Source organism: Peromyscus leucopus, chromosome 2 (assembly GCF_004664715.2).
Source record: "Peromyscus leucopus breed LL Stock chromosome 2, UCI_PerLeu_2.1, whole genome shotgun sequence".
NCBI classification, from domain to species: domain Eukaryota; kingdom Metazoa; phylum Chordata; class Mammalia; order Rodentia; family Cricetidae; genus Peromyscus; species Peromyscus leucopus.
The window spans coordinates 126,732,683-126,747,160 of NC_051064.1; the positions used below are offsets into that span (position 1 = coordinate 126,732,683).

The 14,478-nt window shown below is 42.5% G+C and overlaps 1 protein-coding gene across 1 annotated transcript in view; it reads right to left on the reverse strand.

Annotated features, from left to right (window-relative positions):
- Thrap3 (thyroid hormone receptor associated protein 3) overlaps positions 1–14,478 on the reverse strand; it is a 37,876-nt gene that overhangs the window by 10,480 nt on the left and 12,918 nt on the right. Inside the window, exons 2-5 of the mRNA XM_028885440.2 lie at positions 11,798–11,965; positions 4,535–5,437; positions 2,412–3,110; positions 732–904 (exon numbers count right to left, since the gene is read on the reverse strand). Coding sequence (XP_028741273.1) covers positions 732–904; positions 2,412–3,110; positions 4,535–5,437; positions 11,798–11,934 — 1,912 coding nt within the window. The 5' untranslated portion in view covers positions 11,935–11,965. The remainder of the gene's footprint in view (positions 1–731; positions 905–2,411; positions 3,111–4,534; positions 5,438–11,797; positions 11,966–14,478) is intronic.

Genomic DNA, 14,478 nt, shown 5'->3' on the forward strand with positions numbered 1-14,478 from the left:
AGAGATACAACTTAGTATTCAAATCCATACAATCTACTAAAGAAGGGAAGGAAAGTGGCCGGTTCAGAAACAATCTAATTAATGCTGGGTTTCTAGTTAGCTCCTTCATCTTAGGGACATGATGGAAGGACAAAGATCCTGGTGCTTACCTCCCTGTGGGGCACAGGACCAATTATTACTGACTTTAACTCTAGCCTGTAACAAGCCCAATTCAGCTTCCTAAATCATTAATAGCTCTTGGCCATTTCTCAACCTGCCCACCTCCATTTGCCCAGGGCTTGACAGAACAATTTGGGAAAGAAATTCACATCACAAAGTCTACAAGAGATTGCTACAAAGGAAAAGTAACGGAAAAGTCACTTCCCAGGGGCTGGAAAGATGGCTCAGAGATTTCTTAAAGGTTGCTATTTGCCCAGAGAACACAAGTTCACTCTCCAGAACCTTTGTCAGAAGGCCCACAACCGAATGTAACTCTAGCTCCAAGGGATCTGACACCTTCTGGTCTCCAGGGGAACCTCCTACCCCAGATACATACACAATATAAAATAAATCTTTAAAAAGACACTCCCCAGACTTCATGTAGAGGGTTTTGGTTATTATGATTACAGATTGCTAGCATCTTAAAGGATGTTCCTTTAAGATAGCCTTTAGCTTCAAAAGTACTAGAGACTTCTCATTCCCTAGTCATCCTTTTTTAAGTAGACTAATGTACAGAAATGGTTTCTACTCACCTTTAACATGATGAACAATTGTCACTATGTGCTGAGCAAACAATTCTGAGGGGCTACGCTGAGACTGAGCTGACTGTATGTGCTGGAAAATGGAACGAAATTCCTGTTCCTTTTTATTGCTATGAACTAGGTCACGACTGAGCTTTCTTTCCTGAGCCAATAAGCCACTGGGTCTGAAAGACAAATACAAGGAGATTCAGTGTAACAAGAGATACACAAAGTTACAATTCTTTTTTTCTTTTTGGGTTTTTTGAGACAGGGTTTCTCTGTGTAGCCATGGCTGTCCTGGAACTTGCTCTGTAGATCAGGCTGGCCTCAAAATCAGAGATCAGCTTGCCTCTGCCTCCCAAGTGGTTGGGACTGAAGGGGTGTGCCACCACCACCTGGATGAAAGTCACAATTTTTAACCATAGAAATATACTAATTTTCAAGATAGTTTTTTCCCTATATACTCAAGGCTGGCTGTGACGGTGTAGAATGCTGGGCACCAAAGCCAGGGCCTTGCGCAAACAAACTATGTGAATCTTCCAACACTGAACCACGGTTTCCTATTATTATTTTGGGCCAGGGAGAGGATGAACATGTGCGGCACGCACAAGTGAAAGTCAGAACACAATTTGTAGGAGTCAGTTCTTTCCTTCCAGATCACCAGGCCTGGTGATGTCTGTCGCCTTTACCCGATGAACCATCGTGCCAGCACCCCTTCCTTTTCCTGAGACAGTTCCAAAGAGTTTTAAATCTATCCACAATGCTCCTTTTCTCTACCAAAGTCCAAGTAATGTTACCATCACAGCTAAGGAAAGATGGGTCCAAAACCTCTTTCATCACTAAGAATCTTTAAGTGGGGAAGTGTTAACTTTGGTGACTATATTTTCTATTGCTGCTTGTTTTAACACATAAAACAGAGATCCTGTAAAAGATTAACGAGCTTGGCTAGGCAAGGTCATTCAATGAGGCAACCTAATGAAGCAAAGAGTGGGGCTGGAGAGATGGCTCAGTGGGTACAGGTGATCTCGGCCTCCAAGCTAGAACTTGATCCCCAGGACCAACATGGTAGAAGGAGAAAACTCCGGAAAGATGTCCTCTGACCTTCACATGCATGCTGTGGCATGTGTGGCCCCCCATATGTGCCACTGTCCCCTTCTTAAATTAAGCAGAAGTGCCAAGAGTGGAGTGCGGCTTGATGGCACTGAAGCAGAGTTCTAACTGGCTGGGCAGACTGGGCTAAGTCAAAACCAGCAGTCTAGACTCCAGCATGCTTTCCTCAAGTTAGGGGAGGAAGGGAAGAGGCTAGATCCATCAATTTGACATTCTCTGTTATTTAATGGTGGGAAAAATATCAGATTCTGGTGGCCCAAGTAAAATGGGGACATGATTCTCAAGGGTCTTCACAGGTAAAAGAAACAATGGGTGGGAGTTGGCTTGGAGGTGAAGACAGACCAAATAGCAGTTCCAAGTTCCCAGAAACAAAGCCAGCCAGCAGCGGCTGAAGACCTTCTTTACCCCAGCAATGCCTACGGGCCACAATCAATCTGTGAGCTGTCATCACTGGGTGACACACCCTCTCTACTCAGGGACAGACACGGCTATCCACACTGACAGGTGGCAGCAAGGGGACGTTTCCACTCTCAGGAAGAAGAAGGGGTAAGGAAGCCAGGATCGAAAAGGAGCGTTCCTCACCGTGCAAGGTCCTCATCAAAGGAGTCCATCCGGACATTGACCTGGGCCTCCCGAGTAATGGAAAAGGAAGACTTCCCAGAGGAAAAGTCTCCTTTGTTTCCCAGCTTGTCTCGGCTCTCAGAGGTCTTCCTTGGAGGAGGTGATGAATTTTTCTCCTGGACTGCCTTGTATGCAGTCACTCGGAAATTCTTTTCTGGCACAAAGCCCCTGTGCCCACTTTCGCTCCTCTTGGCCCCTCCACGCTCCTCCTTTCTGGATCTCTCTGTGAAAGGCTCATCCTCCAGATCCTCTGCTTTCCTCTGCTTTTCCTTCCCCGTATGCACCAGGCTCTCCCACTTGCCTGACTTCTCTTCCTCCTGGTTTTTGCTTGCACCGGCTATGATTTTAGACATAAATTTGGGCTCATCATCAAACTCGGGTTCCTTCCTTCCCTTACTTTTGTCCTTATCTTGCTCATCCATCTCCTCCTTGTGGAAGTCAGCCATCTTTTTCTCAAAGTCATCACGGAGCTTATACCTTTTGGGTGACTGGCTGCCTCGGAAGGGCTTCTCAGTGTCCGTCTTGGGAGCAAATGGATCAGATTTCATTTTTACATCAGCATCAGAGAAGCTCCCCTTCTCTTTCAGCTTCTCTTTATCAGTATTTGTTTGTTTCTGCTCCTTATCTTTCCCATTCTCTGTTTTCTGCTCTTCCAGATACCTAGTTATAAAGACACAAGGGAGACACACAAGAGGCCTCCTGAGCATCCTGCTCTACCACAGCACTTCTTCTCTTCCCGCTCTGGTTTTGACTCTCTGAGCAAACATACCTATAGATTCCAGTCTTATCAGAACTTTCTACCTGGTTTTTGTTTAATGATTACTGAAAAGAATCCTTCATGGATTTTGAACTTGGCATGTAAGAGTCAGTGGAACTGTGCCTTACAAAGACAGACAAACTAGAAGAGCAGTTATTTAGGATACTGAAAAACTTTTTTACTTACCTGTTATGTGGTCTAAGGGGAAATCAACTACAGTCTCACCCCAACTTTCACTCATTCATTTAAAATCTGCTTTCAGCAAAGTTAACAGAATGTTCAACCTTGGACTGTTTTGATTTTATATACAACTCATTTGGAAATACAAGTCTCAAAAAGAGACTTCAAATTTGCTTCAAGTCACCTAGAAGATCTACATAATGAAATATACTGTGAACACATAAAAACAAAATACTTGTTAATAGGGGAAAGAATACGGAGGTGGCAAAATCATTATTCTCCTTAATGGAAGAGAAGAGACCAGACTCAACTCTACATTCTGTCCTGGTAAGGAACAAAAGACATTGCAAAGCAACCTCTCTAACTGCAACTAAGCACAGAATTTGAATATATGCTAATTATGGGCAATGCTAAACAAACCAGTTACATGAATGAGCATGACAAAGAAGCAAGGGACCAGAGAACGGTAACAAGAGTCAGGACCGGAAGGAGGAACCTCCTGCTGTCTCTCTCTAACACATGGTCCTGGCACCTTTGCTGTAGCCTCCCACTCCATCCAGTCCACACAGGAACAATTCTTATCCAACTTACCATGCTCCCTTCCAGAGTAGCATACCCTCTTCTAAGATGAAGACTGGGAGCTTCTACAAGTGCAAACACCCACCCTGTGGTTTTTTTTTGTTTTTTTTTAAATGGTTCTCTTGGACTAAGTCTTGGGCTTTCCTATTCTGCCAGTCTCCTCAGAGTGTGGCTCTTCACTATGGCAATCCCATGCACACCAAACATGCCAGATGGTGGATCCTAGAGGTCTATAGCTCCAACAGCTAGTCATGTTGGTAAAGACATGCTTTTTGGCAGCTGACCCAAAAACCTCTACTGTTTTCTGGCTGGTAGAATCCAAGACAAGTTTTTAAATGTGCAAACATTACCACAGACTAAAGAAACTTATGCTGCAATAAAAATTCAAGAAAGCCAGAGTTAAGCTAAAGGTTTCCCTGGGTGACTCCTTTAATGTCAGCTAATAAAAAGCTGAGGAAACAGGAACTACTTTATTACCATTAATCAGAGGTCTAACTCAGGTGTTACTACAGCTGAACTGCTGCTGGCTAGTGATAACTACTTGGGGATGGGGAAATGAGATACTTGCCTTTTTGTGTATGCTGCTCCTCCTGAAGCAGCGCTCTCCTCTTTCTGAGATGAACCATATGCAGAGCCAGTGGCTGGAGGACTCTTACCCACAGGGCTCTTTTTAGATGGACTCAAAGACCCAGAGCCATGGTCAAACTGACCTTGGTGTGTTCCAGACTGATATCCAGCACCACCTGACATAGATGAGCCCATCTGGGATGTATTAGAAAGTGGAGGACTAGGTTTTGGCACAGGGCTAGGGCGCGGTGACCTTCGCCTAACCACCACAGACTGGAGAGGGCTTTTAAGAGCTGGGCTTCTCTCCCGGGGACTCAGATCTGAAACTGAGGCCCGTGATGCAGAACCAGTGCTATAGGTGGTGGCATCTGGCCATGGCTTTGAGCTCTCAGACCCTTTTATATCTTGAGAGGCACCTCCAGAAAATGTCTGCTCCTTGGCCTCATCTCCCTGGTTATCACCAGCTGCCTGAGATGGCCTGCTATCCTTGGAAGAGGACTTTTTCTCTTTTGTAGACTTGCGCTTAGACGATTCAACCCTGCTGTGGTTGGAGGATGACCGGGAGGATGAGGAGCGCCTTGACCTGTCAGAGGATGACTTATCAGAGTTCCTAGAATGGCTCCTGGACCGTGGTGAAGGGGATCTTCTCTTTGGGGACCGGGATCGGGAACGGCCCCGACGAGGGCTGTATGCTTGCCGGTAGTTCTGCCAATTGGACCGATAGTTTCCATAGCCACCTCGGTTATACTGGCCCCATGGATAAAAGCCTCTGTTTCGCCCACGGAAATAATAGGGCCTCCGGTAGCCTCTGTTGTGGCCTCGGAAATCTCGATTCTGATACACTCGGGGGTGATTCCTTTCTCTGTTATGAGCTGGAGAATATGATCTGGAACGAGACCTAGAACTGCAGAGGAAGGAAATGGAGAAAATATTTTTTTACACAACACTTTTATTTAAAAAACAATTGCCAACAAAGGTAACACTGTAATTCCTACTGTTCTGTATCATTTATTTTCAGCTTTGTTTTGAAAGCAAGAGTAGGGATTAAAGGCGTGCACAGTCACGAGCGGCCCAGGCCTGCACTCTTGCCCTTCCATCTAATCTCCAAGCAGCAGCCAGTGACCTCTGAACCCACAGGCCAGATCTTGCCACTTTGCTCACAACACAGCAGTGGCTGTGACCCTCCTCAGGAGGCCCAGTCTACTCTTCCTTCTGTAAGGTCTACACAGGCTCTGCCTCAAGCCCCATGGGATCCGCCCCCATGTCAAGGCTCCAGCAGCATCCCATGGAGGCCTTTTCTGATTTTTCTAAAACTGGACCCTCATACCCTCCCCCTGCTTTTTTGAGAGCAAGCGTTTGTCTCTTTGCTCAGAGCTGCATCACTAGACATAAAGTACATGTTCAACATCTATCAGATAAGTTAATAAAGAAATCCCCCCTCCGTCTACAAAAAAGCAAGGGTATAAACTTAAACATCCATTTCCCCCCTCAATTCTGTAAACTAAAGGTACAGGCACAGGAGATGTAGCAGGATCTCTGGCTCTCACACTCTGGTTCCAACACTCCCATCCTAGTCCCCTCTCAGTAAAGGACGAATGTGACCCAAGCTCGTAAAAACACAATTGTAACAGCTTCCCATCAAACAAAAAAGCACATCTATTAATACTGGGTGCTGTAGGCTTAAAATCAAAATTATTAAAAAAAAATTTGAAAGAATCTGCCAAAATCAGATCAGAAAAACATGAAACCCTGATTCTGTGCTAGAGACTGGAAATCATCTATTTAGGTCAAAATTCTGTGGCTGAGCTTCCTGATCTCACTGAGGCGCCACAAGAGGGCACTATCTGAACCAAGCACAAGGACCAGAGCAAGAGAGCTAGGGAAAAAGGTCCTTTTAACTCAAGGCAGCACTGTGTTCATTTTAATAGAGAACTCTGAAGGAGCCAAGATCCACTGACAGAACCATGGGTGCTCATAGGAGACCATCTAACATGTCCAAGACCACAAAGCCATGGACAACCAGAAGCACGAAAAGGGCCAGAGCCAGGGCCAGTGTATGGCTGGTTTTTTTAAAATCAACTTGACAAACACTTAAGTCAGAGGAAGGAGCCTCAATTGAGAAAATACCTCCATAAGATCAGGCCTGTACGGCATTTTTAAAATTAGTGATAAATGGGGGAAGGGGCCCAGCCCATTGTGAGTGGGGCCATCCCTGGGCTAGTGGTGCTGACCAAGCCATGCAGAGCGAGCCAGTAAGCAGCACTCCTCCGTTACTTCTGCACCTGCTCCTGCTCCTGGTCTGTTTGAGTTCCTATCCTGACTCCCTTCAATGGTGGACAGCAATATGGAAGTGTAAGCCAGATAAACCCTTTTGCTCCTCAACTTGCTTTTGATCATGGTGTTTCATCACAGCAATAGTAACCCTAAGACAACCTGAGCTCTATTTTCAGTGTGATCTGATTGATCTCAAGGACCCATGGTGGGAAGAACCAACTCCCACAAGTTGTCCTCTGATTTTCACATGTGTAACACACACAAATTTAAAAAAAAAAAAATGGTTTGTACAAATTCACTGAGTCCCTCCCCTTTGAGAGACTTGGTCTCATATAGCCCTGGCTGGTCTCCAACTCTCAAGAGAATTACCTCTCTGCCTCCCAAGTGCTAGGATTAAGGGCACTTGATAAGGTTCTTAAATACTATTTATTCTGCCAATTATGATATTAATATTACTAGGGAATACTGCAAGAATATTTTCTCAAAAATATGGAATCCCTTCAGGAACAATAGCATGATCAAAGTATATTGTATTCATGTATGAAAACAACATAATGAAATCTATTATTTTGTACTAATTAAACTAAGAGTCGAGCTAGGCATGGTCCTAGCAGCACACCTATAGTCCCAATACTTCTGAGGTGAAGGCAGGAGTATCAGGAGAAGGCAAGAATATCCCAAGGCTACATAGCAAGTCTGAAGATACTGTCTCAATAAACAACTCGGGAATGGAGGAGACTGTGGTTAAAAGCATTTGCTACTCCTCCAGAGGATCAAAATTTGGTTCCCAGCACCCATAGTATAAGTTCACAATCATCTGTAACTCCAACTCCAAAAGCTTTGACGTCTTCATCTAGCTTCTGCAAGCATAGGCACAAACCCAAAACAAAAAACCTTCAGGTAAGTATGTTAGTGTACATGTGCAATCCTAGTTACCTGGGAAGCTTAGGTAGGAGAATTGAACCTAGAGGATGGCCTGGGTGATTTAGCAAGATCCAGTTTGAAAACAAAATTGAGAAGGGACTAGGGATGTAGCTTACTGGTAGAGAACTTACCTACCACATAGGGGTAGCATTTCAGTTAAAAATGTGGTCTTTCCAGTTAATAAACTTGCCTGAGGGGCTTTTGGGTTTTTGTTTATTGTTTGTTTGTTTGTTTTGGTGCTGGTAACCAAACACAGAACCTTACACCTCTCAGTAAGCACTCTCCCATGGAGGACACTGAGCTAGGTTTGCTTATATTTTTTTTGTTTTTGAGACAGGGTCTGACTATGTAGCCTTAAATGGCTTCAAACTCAAGAGATCTGCCTGCCTCTGCCTCCCAAATGCTGGGATTAAAGCCATGTGCCAGAATGCCTGGCTACATTTGCTTTTTGCTTTTAAAATAATTCCTGAGGCTGGCCAGATAGCTCAGGAGGTAAAGGCGCCTGTCACCAAGCATTTCAACCAAGTTCAACGAAACAGGAGAGAATCAACTCCTGCAATGTGTTCTCTGACCATCCTTAAGTTCACTGTGGCATTGATTACCCATATACACACATGCAAATAAAAATAGAAAGTAGTTCGGAGCTGGAGAGACGACTTTCATGCTGGCTCACAGCTATATGTTAGTTCTAGTTTCAGGGAATCTGCCTCTCTTCTGGACTCCAAGGTCACTGTATGCACGTGGTGCACAAACACACAGACAGGCAAAACACTCACACCTTTATTCAAGGTCTTGCTTTGCAAAGTCTCTTACCCATGGCAATTCAGAGTAATGAGTATTATGTGGTAATTCCAGAAATAAACAATTCTTTAGTGGCTTCCTCCCATTATTTGTTTGTGTGTGGGTATGTGCATGCCACAGTGTATGCGTAGGAAATCAAGGACAACTTGAAAGAGTTGATTTTCTTCTACTTGTGGATCCCTCGGATCAAACGCATGTCCTTAGGATTGGCACCAAGCTCCTTTATCCTCTGAGCCACCTTGCCAGTCTAATTCTTTGGTATTTACCATGTTTTAATAGTTTTTATTGTGGTAAATTGTTATTAACATTCTACTTCATTGTGCTTTCTGTGGTTAATCTCTTTCTGTAGCTAATTTGTAAATTAAGCTTTATCATAGATGTGTATACAGGAAGAAACAGTTCTGTGTATAGGGAGGGATCAGATCTAATACCAGGCATATACTCAGTCTTGGGACAGTATTGCTGCAGATAAAGAGCCACTACTTTAACTCTATTTAGCAGGCAATGTTGTTTTCTTTCTTTCTTTCTTTTTTTTTTTTTTTGGTTTCTCGAGACAGGGTGTCTCTGTGTAGTTTTAGTGCCTGTCCTGGATCTCACTCTGTAGATCAGGCTGGCCTCAAACTCACAGAGATCCACCTGCCTCTGCCTCCCAAGTGCTGGGATTAAAGGCGTGCACCACCACCTCCCAGCAGGCAGTGTTGTGTTAAGGACTTAATAACTAAGCAAATAGTACTTTTAAGGCGAAGCTTACCTTCACTTTAATCTAAAGGTAAAAGAGAATTGGTTTCCTAGTATTGCTCATGGTCTTAGATATATCTAACATGGTCTTAGATATATCTACACCACGAAGAACAACTAGCAAAGATGCATCTAATTTCTGATTAAAGGTTGCTATTTAAGCAAAAATTAAAGTCAAGATAAAAACTTATCTTCTATATTTTTCATTCAGAACCAGTAACAATTAAGAAAAGAAAGGAGGGGGCTGGAGAGATGGCTCAGAGGTTAAGAGCACTGACTGCTCTTCCAGAGGTCCTGAGTTCAATTCCCAGCAACCACATGGTGGCTCACAACCATCTGTAATGAGATCTGGTGCCCTCTTCTGGCCTGCAGTCATACATACTGTATACATAATAAATAAATCTAAAAAAAAGAAAAGAAAGGAGAGGCAGATGCAGGCTATGAAACAGAATGGGACCCCATTCTGTTTGAAGGAGGTGATCCATCACCAGCACTAAGAGAGTGTAATTCATGTTCCCATATTTAGGCCTACTGATGCTTCTGTTACCAATTACTAGAGTAAGGGAGGACCTGTGGCCACCTGTACCCAAACCTGCAGTCACTGTAGGATGCAGAAACATGAGGCTCTACAGACTGCAATGGAAGTTATTTAAGAAGTCACCAAAAAGGATACAGTCTGTGAAATAAAGGGGAAACAATGGACTTTCTCCAACTCTGTAGAACTCAGCAGTTAGTTAATTTAAAGGCATGGTTTCTCAAACTCTCAGGATAGATATTTTCCTTGTAGGAGAGGGAAAACAAGAGAAAACAACAAAAACAAAACCATGAAACAGATAAGCCAGAAATAAAAAATTGAGCATACAGTGGCACACTTATCTGTTTCTTAAAAACAGAAGTCAGGCAGCAGTCAAGATAAAAAGCATGTTTTCTAGGGGGAAAAAAAAAAAAAATTCTTCCAGAGTTAACAGTCTCCTAGATAACAAGACGGCACTTAAATTGGCTCTAGACCTACCCAACAAATTGCCTGTTTATAACACTGTTCTTCATTTCTCAAGTCAATCTCCACGCCAAATCTGTAGGCCAGGAGACAAGACCAGCCCAGAATTCCTGCTGTTTCAGAGATGGTTGTCATGTTTCCATCTGGTCTGTGTCAGTTCAGCTTTGTTGTTTAGCTTTGGCTATCCAGTCATGCTTGACTTTGAACCAGTCATTTAGCTTCCATTTACTGGATTAAAATTTAAATGCTATCTTTCAGAACAAAATAAGCTGACAATGAAATTTAAGTCACCTAAATCAAGGCTGGGTACAAGGCAGGGCTCACAAAGAACCTCTCTGCTCCACCCCATGGCCTTGACATTAATTCATCTATTGAGGTATAAACACAAAACCAGTGGTTTCCCCTTCAGTCAACAGACTTCTCCTTTTGTCTAATTTCTGGTCTTAATTTTGAGACTGACTTTTCGCAGATTTCATTGAGATTGAACTGACTTTTGCTAGGAAAGGGAAGTTTTTACTTTAGCCAATAACACATTTAATGTTTAAGTGCTACAGAGCTACAGAAGTCATCAGAACAAAACTTTATTGATGTTATTAAAGAAGCTCTAAGGTCATAATCAAGTCAAGAAAGAGACTCTAGACACTTGTCAGGAGACTTTCTAAGAGGAAAAATGATAATGTAGTTCCTTGCTAGTTCAATTTGAAAGAAAAAAAAAAAGGAACTACACAAAATCCCCTTCAGTATTTACACTAGTATTTCCCAATACTCACATGAAGAAAATTATAAGCATTAAAAGCTTTTAAAATCAATCCTTAGAAGAAAATTTAAAACTTTTTAATCCCAGGATTCAAGGTAAGACGTAAGGATCTCAAGTTTAATGCCAGCCTGGACTACAGGATCTGTCTTAAGAGAACAAAACCACCATGCTTTCAATGAGTGAGAAACCTGCCTTAACAAACAAACCATCAAGAGAAGATGCTGGGCATCTGTTGGCAACAACTGAAATGGAGATGTTTATTGAAGGTTTGAAAACTAAATTTATTTTCCCATTTAGCAAAAGAAAACTGTTGGTGTTTTTAACACTGACTTTTAGTTTTAAGATCTGTTTTGTTAAATAAATGCAACTTGTTAGTGACCAGCACATTAAATATATACCCGTGATCTCTGGTAAATTCTAAAAGTTAACTGAGTTTAGTGGATTATGGCTTCTCCCCAATGCAATGGTATTAATACTATTAATCCTTAGTTGTCCTTTCATTGCTGATAAATAAGTTTGGTTTTAAGCCTTCAAAATCACATTAGTAAAGATAACCAAATATATGATGATTTCAAGCAAGGAATTTAGACACAAATGAAATGCTTTTTTCTAAAGTGAATAGAAGTATGCACTGTCAAAAAATAGGAACTAAGCAAATAGCCTGACAATGAAAACCCATCCTAACTGCCATGTGACAGGAGAAGCAGTAACCAAAGTCCTTCAATACCCAAAATAACACAATCATCTCAACATACAAAACCACACCCCCTTACCTCAGCCTGCGCTTCCTTGAACGAGAGACAGATCGGCTTCTGGACCGAGACTTGGAAAACGATCGAGACCGAGATCTGGATGCAGATCTTGAGCGAGAAGATCGAGACCCAGACTTGGATTTGTTTGTTTTTGACATCTTGGAAGAGAGGGTCGCTGTTCAGTAACACCTAATATAAGAGGGAAGAGGATACATTCAAACAAATACATGAGTCTGCAAATCCCAACTTCTCTAAAGGGGGTGGGGTGGGGGGTGGAAGACAGACGACGGGATGCAGACCACAACAAAATTATTCTAAAAACCAACCCTTAGCTAGGAATGTTCATGAACACCAATAATCCTAGCACTTGGGAGGAGAGGCAAAAGGATAGAGTGGTCTATGTAGTTGCAGTCAGAGCATCAAAAAACGAAAACAACCTTACTCTCTTCTACTTTGTATTTTTAGATTTGGGACCAGTGAGACGGATGAGTACTATTGCTCTAGCAGAGAACCTCAGTTCAGTTCCTACCACATTGTGGCTCACAACCATGTGTACCCTCTGTTTGTCTGTCCATGTAGTCCAGAAAAGGATGTCAAATCCCCCAGAGTTAAGAGTTACAGTAGACTATTGTGAGTTGCCCAATGAAGGTACTGGGAATTGAACTCAGGTCCCTTACCATAGCATGAGCTCTCAGTCACTGAGCCATCTCTCTAGCCCAATCTCAAAGACTAGATTTTAGAATCAAGGCCTTACCTGAGTCGGTAAGCCTTTCACCGACTCAGCTGTCTCCCAGATTCACTCATTTTCTAGTCTCCATATTTTTTTTTTGTTCTTCGAGACAGGGTTTCTTTGTATAGCCTTGGCTGTCCCGTCCTAGAACTAGCTCTGTAGACCAGGCTGGCCCCAAATAAAGAGATCTACCTGCCTCTGCCTCCCAAGTGGTAAGATTAATGATGTGTACCACCACCACCACTATATTCTTTAGGAGTCATATTGAGTAAGCAGTCTCAAGGCCAATTGTGCTAGTACACATCTTTAATCACTACACTCAGGAAGCAGAGACAGATCTCTGAATTTGATGCCAGCCTGGTCTACATAGCAAGCTCTAGGCTAGGCAGGGCTACAAACAAGACCCCTGTGTTCTCCGACCCCCTTGCCAAAAAAAGAAAAAGACAATGTGTCAATCAAAAACATAAAAAATAACTTGTCTAGTTTTTATATAGGTTCTGGGGAACCAATCTTAGGTTGCTAAACCTGCACAGCAAACACTTTTCCCAGTGAGCATCCTCCTAGCCTCCAGTACTTTTTTTGATTTATTGAACGCGCTTGAGTGCTTTGTATATGTCTATATGTGCACAAGGTGTATTCCTGATAGCCAATAGGTCAGCAAAGGGCGTCAGGTGCCTTGAAATTCAGGAGTTAGAGTTATGGATGGCTGTGAAGAGGTACCATGTGGGTTCAGGGAACCAAACTGGAATCTTTTGCAAAAACAATAGTGCTCTTCGTCCCTGAGCCATTTCTCCAACCTCTCCCTGAGACATTTAATGTCAACACAATCAAATCATATGACCTGGCATATCAGAAATAAGGAGAGAGAAGGAAACTTTCAATGGCCACTCTTAAGGCAGTGCATAAACACTGTCAAACTAGCGATATAACTGAAGACATGCCTGAGGCCATATATAGTTCAGTTGGTAAAGTGGTCGCCTAACATATACAAGGTCCTGGGTTCAATCTTCAAACCACATTAAACTTGAGTATGGTGGTGTATGCTTGTCATCCCAGTACTAAGGAGACAGGCAAAAGGTCAAACAAAGGTCACACCACATGGCCTGTTCAGGGCAAACCTAAAAAACACCAGACCCCATCTTAAAAAAATGAAGGGAGGGAATGAAAAGAAAAAGGAGGGTAACACAACACACCAGTTATGAAGTTAAAACAGCATGCCCTATTTGTGCTATTTGCCTCAGGGTAGTTGGAGTAGGAAAGCAGAGCTCAGGTGAAATTTTAAACATGTTTACTATTTTCTTCCTTTCTCCTGAGACTGTACTCTCCAGAGTAAAAGGAAGAGGGGAGAGAGAGGAAACAACATTAAGAGCAGCTGCCATACCTCTAGGGAACACTTTCAGAGACTCTGAATCCCACCTATATTCAAGAAGCAAGTTACAGACCTCTGACACTTCTGCTATTAAATGGCTCACATGTGACTCTGTACTAAAATCAGTAAACAATTTTAATTCAAAGGTCTTACAATGTATAGAAAATATCTCCACCTGCATCAAACACTTTCCTAAGGGGTAGGAGTCATTCTTCTGGTGACTTCACTGCTGAAACAACTTAAAAAGATTTGTTTTAATCCATATGTTATAAAAAAAAATTACTCAGAAACTAAGTATTGAAATACTTTTTTTGTTTGTTTTTGAGATAGGGTCTTACTACGTGGCCCTGGCTGGCCTGGAATTCACTATCTAGACCAATCTTGTCTCAAGACCTCCCTGCTCTGTCTCCTGAAGAGTGCTGGGATTAAACGCATAGCTATTTCTTAAATTTTGAACTTTATACAATTTGGTTAAGATCTGCTTTCAAATAACCAATGGATACAAATATAAATATTTAAAATATTCTAACACAGGGCCTAGTTAAAGAATGCTCAAGTTAGCTCCTATAAAGCTAAAGGCAACAGGATTCTGGGTTTGAGACC